This window comes from Vanellus vanellus (assembly GCF_965231255.1).
Source record: "Vanellus vanellus genome assembly, chromosome: 12".
Classification (NCBI taxonomy): Eukaryota; Metazoa; Chordata; class Aves; order Charadriiformes; family Charadriidae; genus Vanellus; species Vanellus vanellus.
Genome location: NC_138917.1, coordinates 20,114,557 through 20,125,120, shown reverse-complemented (window position 1 = coordinate 20,125,120; position 10,564 = coordinate 20,114,557). Strand labels below are relative to the sequence as shown.

The window sequence follows — 10,564 nt, the reverse complement described above, 5'->3', positions numbered from 1 at the left end:
AAGTGCTCTGTTGAAAAACATGACCTGAACCTGTCTGTGCATGGAACAGGTCAGTGACAATGTCTAGTAGCTCTGTCTTCTACCAAATCTTCAGTTCAGTGAATCTGGGCTTTGGGTCTGGTGCTGAATTTGCCCTTTTCATTGTTTCTGCATTTGGAGAGCAGTTCATAGTGTTTGTATTGCACAATTAAATATTTCAAAAGAATAGAAATTTTGCCACAAGGTGAAAACTATATTCTTCTGCTGCAACCTCCTGTCATCATCAGTTACTGTTATTAAATTGGTCGCCTCTTTGATTTCTTTAGAAGATGTTGTCCAAATGAGATCGGGTTCAGTATCTTATAAAGGAGCCAAGGAATTATTTTGAATTGTTCTTGGAATCCCGCATGTGGTAATGCTAGTTTTATACTCGCTCATTCCTTTAGGGGAAAAAAGGTGGTGACTTACTGTATTGGGACAATATTATGTCTCTGGTGCAACAACTAATCTTTTTTTTCTTTTTTCCTCCCCTTTCCTCTCTCCTCGCGTTGGTTTTTCATTTTCTGCTGCTGCCCAAGGATTTATTGCACGATGCTTCTGCTTGTTTATAAAGTGAGCCCCTAATAATCATCAGTGGTTTGGGCATGGTTTTGATCTCTGTATAACTAATTGATGCTGGTATTCAGTGGGCTTCAATGTTGGTATTCTGGGAACCAGATTGGAGATGCTGAGATTGAAGGGTGATTTTTTTTTTTTTTTTTTTTTTGTCTTTGTGTGTCCATGTCTGAAAGGAACAGGTTTTAAGTTTCAAGTTCTTCCTTTATTGTCTTCTGTTTTCTTCCTTCAGTCTTCTTGGGATCTGTATATTGCATGTATGCACATGTTGCTACATAAGCGAAAGCACCTTTCATACCAGACCTGCCTCTTAAAAGATAGACTTTGCTTATCATGGGCTTCAACAACCTGGTCTCAACATCAGTACATGCTTCTAATAATGAATAATGTAAAAAATCTGCAGATCGGCATTTTAATTTAATTTTATCAGCACTAGCCTCCTGTTTAGTGGTTCATCAGCTTGATTTCTTCTTGTAGTTGTGCTTTCTTGTTTTTATTGTTGAAAATTCCTTCTAGTTTGCATGTGTTTAATGTGTGTTGCATTAAACAGTCTTGAAAAACTTGTGAAGAATTTTAATAGTAAATCTTGAAGATGGTAATTTTCCCCCTCACCTTTCTGTATAATATTCTAGTGTACCGTAATCTTCAAAAGAGCTAATATTAGTACTCTCTGATTTGGTATGTAATTGCTGTTAAACTGCTTTTTAGTTGTGCTGTAATGCAACAGGGCCATTGATTTGACTCCAGTCATATACTGGATACATAGCTAAAGGACCCTTAAAAAAAAAAAAAAAAAAAATCAACAACAGAAAACAACCAAAATCACAGCAACAAAAAACCCCACTGTACAATTCGGAAAGGACAATGGGATGACAGTAGTTGTTCTGACAGGTGCTAAAACACCAGCTGCTCAGCAGAAGCTGGTCTTTGGCATTACATCTGCATAAGGGATCTATGGATGTTAAGAGGAAATAATATTTTCATAATTTGAAAAATATATGATTGTGATTTGAGAAATATTGTGATTGTAGAATTAAGAAAAATAATTCCTATTTCAGATTCTATGGGGAAAATTTTGAGGAAGAAATAGTGCAGAAATAGTAATTGCATGCAGCAGACTTCTCAGTGTTACTTTAGGCCATTGCTCTGTACCGTTGCAGAAGCAGTGAGAAAAATCAAGTAAATAAGGAAAGAACAGGTGTAGTACTTGGGTGACGGACTTACATTAAGTTGTTTGTGCATATCATAGAATCATATCATAGAATGGTTTAGGTTGGAAAGGGCCTTGAAGATAATTGAGTTCCAACCCCCCTGCCATAGGCAGGGACACCTCCCACTAGACCAGGTTGCCCAAGGCCATGTCCAGCCTGGCCTTGAACACCTCCAGGGATGGGGCCTCAATAGCCTCTCTGGGCAACCTGGGACAGTGCCTTACCACCCTCAAAGTGAAAAACTTATTCCTAATGTTCAATCTGAACCTGCCCTCTTCCAGTTTAAAGCCATTCCCCCTCGTCCTATCACTACATGCCCCAGTAAAAAGTCCTTCCCCAGCTCTCCTGTAAGGCCCCCTTTAGGTACTGGAAGGCCGCAATAAGATCTCATCTCCAGCTGAACAGCCCCAACTCTTTCAGCCTCTCCTTGTAGGAGAGGTGCTCTAGCTCTTGGATCATCCTCGTGGCTCTCCTCTGGACACGCTCCATCAGGTCCATGTCCTCCTTATGTTGGGGACTCCAGAGCTGGATGCAGTACTCCAGGTGGGGTCTCATGAGAGTGGAGTAGAGGGACAGAATCACCTCCTTTGACCTGCTGGCCACACTTCTGATGCAGCCCAGGATACGGTTGGCCTTCTGGGCTGCAATTGCACACTGCTGGCTCATGTTGAGCTTCTCGTCAATCAGCACCCCCAGGTCCTTCTCCTCAGGGCTGCTCTGCAGGCATTCCCCGCCGAGCCTGTGTTTGTGCTTGGCATTGCCCCAACCCAGATGTAAGACCTTGCACTTGGCCTTGCATGAGGTTGGCTTGGGCCCACCTCTCCATCCTGTCCAGGTCCTCCCCTCCAGCGTGTCTACCTCGCCAAAGAGCTTGGTATCATCAGCAAACTTGCTGAGGGTGCACTCGACCCCACTGTCCATGTCGCCGACAAAGATGTTGAACAGTACAGGCCCCAGTACTGACCCCTGAGGAATGCCACTCGTCACTGCTCTCCACTTGAACATCGAGCTGTTGACCACAACTCTTTGAGTGTGACCATCCAGTCAGTTCTTTATCCACCATTTGTCGAATCCGTGTCTCTTCAATTTAGAGGCCAGGATATAGTGTGGGACAGTGTCAAACGCTTTGCACAAGCCCAAGTAGATGACATCAGTTGGTCTTCCCTTGTTCACTGCCCCTGTAACCCCTTTGTAGAAGGCCACCAAAATTGTCAGGCATGACTTGCCCTTGGTGAAACCATGCTGGCTGTCACCAATCACCTCCTTGTTTTCTACGTGCCTCAGCAGAGTTTCCAGGAGGATCTGCTCCATGATCTTGCCAGGCACAGAGGTGAGACTGACTGGCCTGTAGTTCCCTGGGTCTTCCTTGTTTCCCTTTTTGAAAATAGGGGTTATGTTTCCCCTTTTCCAGTCGACAGGAACCTCACCAGACCACCACAACTTCTCAAATATGATGGCTAGTGGCTTAGTGACCTCATCTGCTAGCTCCCTCAGAACCCGCGGATGTATCTCATCAGGTCCATCAGAACAAAATTTTTCACTAAAAAGTATTTTTCTTTATTTACTGGCTAAATCCTCTATGGATTTTACACTTTAGCCACTAAATGAATCAATGAGAAATATGCATCATTACAGGTTAGGGGCTGACCTCCTGGAGAGCAGCTCTGTGGAAAGGGACCTGGGAGTCCTGGTGGAGAACAGGGTGACTGTGAGCCAGCAATGTGCCCTGGTGGCCAAGAAGGCCAGTGGCATCCTGGGGTGCATCAAGAAGAGTGTCACCAGCAGGTCGAGGGAGGTCATCCTCCCCCTCTGCTCTGCCCTGGTGAGGCCGCATCTGGAGTATTGTGTCTAGTTCTGGGCTCCCCAGTTCAAGAAGGACAGGGAACTGCTGGAGATAGTCCAGCAAAGGGCTACAAAGATGATTAGGGGATTGGAACATCTCTGTTCTGGGGAGAGGCTGAGGCACTTGGGTCTTTTCAGTCTAGAAAAAAGAAGACTGAGGGAGGATCTTATTAATGCTTACAAATCCTTAAAGGGAGAGTGCCAGGGGGATGGGAACAGTCTTTTTTCAGTGTTGCCCAGTGATAGAACAAGAGGTAATGGGCACAAACCTGAACATAGGAAGTTCCATCTTAACATGAGGAGGAACTTCTTTCCTTTGAGGGTGGCAGAGCACTGCAACAGGCTGCCCAGAGAGGGGGGGGGAGTCTCCCACACTGGAGACATTCCAAACCTGCCAGGACACCGTCCTGTGCAACCTGTTCTAGGTGTACCTGCTCTGGCAGGGGGGATTGGACTAGATGATCTCCAGAGGTCCCTTCCAACCCTGACCATTCTGTGAGTCTGTGATTTCTACTCTCGAAATAAAGACCTAATTTTATTTTATTTCTTCTTATGAGAATGCAGGTTTATTGCTAATATTGCCAGAGTTGCTATTCGGATAAGAACTGTTAGGTTTATGTACAAGTATGGTCTTAGCTGACCAAAAGCTAATTCACAGCTGTTGCCTTAGCTCAGATTCAGCATGCATTTAGTAGCACCTGCCCAGTTTCTTGGAGGCTGGCATGGTTGTAAAGTGAACTCGCGTCTGCCTGAAAAAGACTGTGTGGATTAGGTCTTAGGAAGCAAACTTGCTATTTAGGTAAGTTGTGTGTAAGAATAGTAGGATGTTTCATTCAGAACTATTAAAAAAGTAAACTTGGAGAAGACTAAGATTTCGGGGCCACGGTCACCATCTCAGCTTTATTTACAGTCTCCTGAATTTGCTGAAAAAAGCTAGGCTGGAAATGCAGGGACTTCTTTGTGTACATGTTTTTATGTAAGAGAAGCTTAAAATAAATACTATTCTTTAAACCTGTGCTGGGTTTAGGTGCCTTTTATCTGCAGCTTTTGCAGTATATTAATCCTCCAAGTCTTCAGAGACGCAGAATTCGAGGCTCATTGTTGGGAGGGGAGGAGGGTGGCTTGTGCTTAAAACAGTAATAAGGAAATGAAGGGAAGTGGATGGATGGCTAAATTCCAAGGGCATTAACAACATTTCTCTCTTGTATCAGGACAGCAGGCTTCATTGTTACTGACTTTTTAGGGATTAGGTTTTTTTCTCTGAAATGCATGATTGAACAAAGAAGTATTCTCTATTTCCTATGGGTTCCTTTTGAAATCTGACGCTTTGTAGTCTGAGAGGGGTACCCCATCGTCTCTGTGCCAGTTCTAGGGATAGCACCTTCTGACTAGGGAAGGGGAAGAGGATGTGGTAGAGGAAGAATTCCTACTTACTGGTATTTAAAGACATTATTATATGCTCACTCCATGCATTCGGAATATAGTATGCTGTTTGTTTTGCTTTATCCCTAAATTCATCTTCCGCCTGGAAATGTTGAAAGTGTGAAAAAAGCATCTGTGAGACTGGGTCTAGTAAATTAACAGTTACTGTTTCTGTCTGTTGCCTCCCATGCTTGGAGCAAGAGACTAAAGTGGCACCACCGTCAAGCTGTATTTCTGGCAACAGGCGTTACATATTTCACTCTGTTCCACAAAACATTTGGGTGGTATCTGTTCCACAGAGCATTCAGGTGATATACTTTATTGGCAAAGCCAATTTAGGGTATTTCTTTTGACTCTTGCACCAAAGGTTGCAGATACCTATTCATCAAACCAGATTCTATGTTCCAGACTTACTATATCTAGACCTTTTCCCAAAGTCTGACAGCGGGACTTCTTCCCTTTAGGAACTGTTCTGTGATAGAGTTTATTGGTAGTTTCGGCTAGAATTGCAGCCACAAGGCTGAAGTGGCCATTCTGCCTGTGATGTTTTCCTTTCCAGGTGGGGACTGTTTTTATCGTTCATTTCCCCTTGTTTTTTTTCCCAGTTGGGGCATGTTTAAATATATTTTCCAATTTTAGTTTTGTTTTTAGCAATGGATTTTTTTTTTTCCCCTAGATTGCTTTACGTATGCTGTTTTAGACTGATCTTTGAGAGTCCACTGTAGGAATTGCAAAAATGAAAAGGAAATCAATGTCTCGCTGTTTAGTGACCCATTTAAATCTCTTCACAGTCTGTGAGGGGACAAGGACAGTCCCGTAATTCCCCTCAATATAGCAGGTATTTCTGAAAGAAATAAACTAGCTTGAAGAAAAAGAAAATACATGTACAAGGAGAGAGTGTAGTATACTACCTCTTTATTAACTAGTCTGTGTCTGATCCCTATCATCTTAAAAAGCTTTGCACTTCTGTAAGCATAGCAGATAGTCTTTCTGGGAGATGCTACCATACTGAAGGTAATTGTTGGTCAGAAATGGTCATCTCCTAAAGGAGAGAGGAGTTAGTGTTATTTAACATACACCTGCCATTTATTAGTATTATATAGTCTATAATATTAAATAACATAGTACAATAATAAGTGTTATTTAATATACAAGAGTTGAAATATCTCTGCCATTTCAAACATTAATACCTAGAAAGGTATTTACCTTACGCTTGAGGTAAACTGCTGATTCTGTAAAGAAGCAACATATACTTTAGGAAACATTTTGCCATTATTAACAGACATGTCTTAAGCTATAAAAGTCCCCACTGTCCCAGGGGATTTAACAAGAATAATAACGTAGGGAACGGAAAACAACATTCTTCACTATTCAATGCAATCTCTGTTCCAATCAGTTGTGGGGGTTTTGTTCAGTGTATATGCATATTCTTCCTACCATCTTGCAGCCTGCTATAGAGCTAATCGTTGACCCCAGAATTTTATATAGCAGCCACTTGCAATGGTTCTGTTTTGCTTCATTCTTCTAGGTTATGTACTAAATGCAAACCTTATCCCATACCTAGTTTCCATATTTCCATCTTCCTTGATCATAGCTCTCATCTCTGGTCACTAGAAGTCAGTATAGCACCAGAGTGTATGCTGAAACCATATTTTGATGTCTCTAACATCTGAGGCTGACTTTTCTAACATTTAACAACGGTATTCTGTGCAGTCTTCCTTAATAGACTAAGCTAGGCTTCTCGATGGCTGCTTCAAGGGGAAAAGAGAAATTGCTTTATTGTCTGAATTTATTTCTGCATTCTCCTTCAGTCATATTCTAGGAAATAGGTCTCCCCTGTTCATCATCTATAAGCCTGTGACAGTATCCAGTTTAATAGGATGAGATAAAGGAAAACTTTGATAAAGATTGTATTCCACAGTTTAAGTAATGGCTGAAAAAGCAGGATTTGCTACTGTGTCATTCCAGTAGACCACTATATTTTAATGCTACTGTTGACATACTGAGAGTAAGTGAAAGTCCCTGGGTGAGAAAAAAAATCACAATCTTTTAGGTTGGAAGGGAAGTCCAACCCTCCAAGAGTTGTGAGCTCAAAGGGAGGAAGGGACAAGGCAGCAGCTCAGAGGAAAGGGGCTGTGTTTCAATTCAGAGAAGCAAGGAAGGTGGGAGTGAGGTGATAGTGGGATAAGAGGAGGGTTGTGGAGGCCCTAACAGTGAGGTCAGGTCTGCATTTAATTTTATTTCATTTAAACTTAAGGGGAGCTATTGCAGTATTTGGTAACTTACCAGTTGCTTGAGTGTTAAGGGCAGGTATTTGAAAATACAACATGAAGTTTCATATTATCTCAGTATTGTCATACTTCTCAGGTCTCAATAACATTTATACAGGAAACTAACTGCTCAAATCTAGTGCAGTGAACTTGCAACTGGTTATATTGCGGGGGGGGTAAATCACTAGGTGGTAATTTTCAAAACTAAATGGAAGCAGAATTTGGCCTGCTGCATTGCAGGTGAAGCCAGCAAAACTGTGTTTCCATTTTGAGCACAATGAGTTCATAGGTTTACCCTTGGCTTTACCCTGTTTATCCTGCGTGGTTGGATGTTTGTGTTTTGTTCTTACGGGTTTCTGAAATGCATACAGAATCAGAAGTATTCATAATGATGTACTTCCTCAGGCAAATTAAGTTAGTTTCAATGTCATTCACAGGGAATAAGAATTCCCCCACTTATTTCCTAGCTTGGTTTGCACTACTACTTTTTGAAATCTGTAAGTTTGAAGAATTTACTGTTCTACTTCTGTTTTAATTAACTGCAGTCTTTCGTGTGATTAGAAGTTGCTCCTATAGCTAGGTATTTTGACTTTCTTTCTTTCTTTGTTTCTTTCTTTCTTTCTTTCTTTCTGGGCCTAAGCTCTGACAATTTTGACATTTTGTGCAGGGATGTTTTCCAACTTTCACATTTTACTCATTGTTTATGCATTTCAAGTGTAACCTTTCAAACACTGTCCCTCACAAAAGACTATAGACCTTTACCTGCTGTACATCTACTGATAATCTAAAGTATGTACTATCTTGAGACATTCCTTCCAAAGAGTAAACTTACATTTTGTAGATTTGTTCAAGGGCAGGTCTGGGAAGTGATAAATCTAATATTTGCACGGTCTGGTTGCCCTGGCAGAGACTATCTAGAAAACACTTCTTATATTTGTCTTTTACTTAATGGCATGGGTCTAGATGTGAAGGTGGCTAGAATTCAGTAGTAAAAATTCTGGAAGGTTCTTTTCTTTTACGTTCTCTGGGCTCTTGGTTATTGTTCTCTGTAGAAGGTGTATGCTGTGATGGTTGTTTTTTCTCTTTTCAATTTCACTTTGGATGGATACAAGGTGTCCTGTATGCCCAAATATAATACCTTTTTCTCCCTAAGCTGGCAGGAGACTTTTTGTGTTATAGAAATACCAAGGGAAGGCAGCATAGTATGTCTCCATTATGTGCATTTTGGCAATCCTCTAAAATGTTAGTGCAAAACAGCCGTTTTACGCAGAAATAGGCAACTCTTCTTGCCACTGAAAGGATATTATATAACTTGGGGTTATGCTAAACGCTTTGTCTTACAGGAGCCACTCCACTAGTCTTTGTAATATGTGCAAGTATGCAGGATATGTACTTTTGGAAAGATTAGGAGATAGATACACAACAATGTTTCATATTTCCCAAGATCTATTTACTGACTATAGATTTCACATGTGTACCAGTCCCTCCAATAGTATGCATGAGTACTGTTTAGATTCAGGATCTCAAGTATTTCTTAGATCTGATCCACATGTGGCGTTTTTTGTTTTAATTTATTGGTGTGACTGTACTGTACAGTCACTGTTTCTATTTCAGTATTCTTCTACTACAAACCTATCATGATGCAGTGACAGTGTATTAGTTTATTTCTTTTTCCTGTATGGAAATATACTATACTAGTATAAATGCTATTTTATCTTCTAAGTGCATTCACGCTGGGACATTGTTTTTCTGTAGCTACACTGGTGTGTAGTCTATGCAATGCAAATACGATGTGCAGCTGAAGTGTTTATCACTCTGCCCTAGAGAAGCTGCAGTTTATTTCCATAAAAGATCTGAATGAGATCCGTACACTACTTCTAATCCCCCACTTCAGTATGTGTACTGGAAGATGCTCGGCTGTCCCAATGAGAGTCATTACTGGAAGCACGATTATGCAAACTCAAGAGTTTTCTTACCTGATGCTGCTGTCTCATGAGTAGAAGGAAAAAAGAGCACTTCATGGTCTGAACCATTTCCCTTCCTTGATAAGAACAGTTCAAATACACAGTTTAGAATATTCCCCACATGCATTTACTTTAAATTTATTCTACAACCGGTAATTCAATTAATGTATTTTTTTATCTTGCATAAAAATAGTATCTGTCAAATTCACTGTCTCCTGCCAGTTATTATAGCTGATGCCCTTAATTATGGTTGCAAATGATCGTGTGTGTGGCTTGCTGTACCAGAACTGTTCCTTCTCTTGCTGATTATCGTATATCACACTTGTACTGTAGTATGCACCTGATGACTACAATGGCCTTATTCAGCTGAGCGATCAAGCAAGGAGTGTGTTACAAGCACCGAAAGAGTGGGTCTGTTTGTAACTCTTTGTAACTTCTGAAGAAGGTAAGATGCGGCTGGCAGAAACTGGGTCTGCAGTGGTGAATGGGAAGGGAAAGAAGGGCTTGGTGATACAGAGTTTTTTGCTTGTGGCTTTTCCCTCTTCTTAGCTTGCGTTGGGATCCTTGCTTTAACTTTTCTGCTTTTGTCCTATTAAAAAATCAACTAACATAAAGAAATAGGCCAATTGTGATCTGTAGTTGATGGGATAGCAGTGGTGGAGGTCGTATGATTGCCTGGTTCTGCTCAGATGGTGTGTTAAACTTCCAGAAGGCTTTATTAGCGTTTGTTTCTCATGTGAAGCTTTCAGTCCAATATTTTATTTTTAGCATAACAGTAGATGATGATTTTTTTCTTGACATAGCTACAAAGCGCACACAAATGTATGTGCAAAAACCCCCAGACTTCTAGCTTTCTCTTTCCTGTATCACATAGCTGTCTAGAGATAACTTCTTTGTTTCTTGATCCCCCTAATGCAAGGTGAGCTATTACTTTTTTTTTTTTGGAGGAGGAGGTTTCTTTGGTATAGTGGCTTTCTAATGCAACTAACTAAACTTGTTAATGGTAAATTTCCTCACATTTTCGCTACTAACATGTAATTCTGAAAGAAACTTTGTTGTGACCTACATGAAGTTTGTGACTTCACAATACTGCTGTATTCCATTCAAAATGCTACTGACGAGTTACTACATTATTTTTCTCCTTAAACTAAAACCGAATAAAACTTTCAATACAAAAAATGACAATCAAATACTGTGCCTTGAGAGAAGTACCTTCATAAATAAATCTACCTTCACATAATCACCATCAACTCGGTTGTTT

At 40.8% G+C, this 10,564-nt stretch overlaps 1 protein-coding gene across 1 annotated transcript in view; it reads left to right on the top strand.

The window, feature by feature from the left end:
- ESRP2 (epithelial splicing regulatory protein 2) overlaps positions 1 to 9,726 on the top strand; it is a gene marked incomplete at its 3' end in the record, with an annotated part of 42,979 nt that extends 33,253 nt beyond the window's left edge. The window contains exon 15 of the mRNA XM_082489294.1: positions 9,637 to 9,726. Coding sequence (XP_082345420.1) covers positions 9,637 to 9,726 — 90 coding nt within the window. The remainder of the gene's footprint in view (positions 1 to 9,636) is intronic.
- Positions 9,727 to 10,564: the final 838 nt, after the last annotated feature.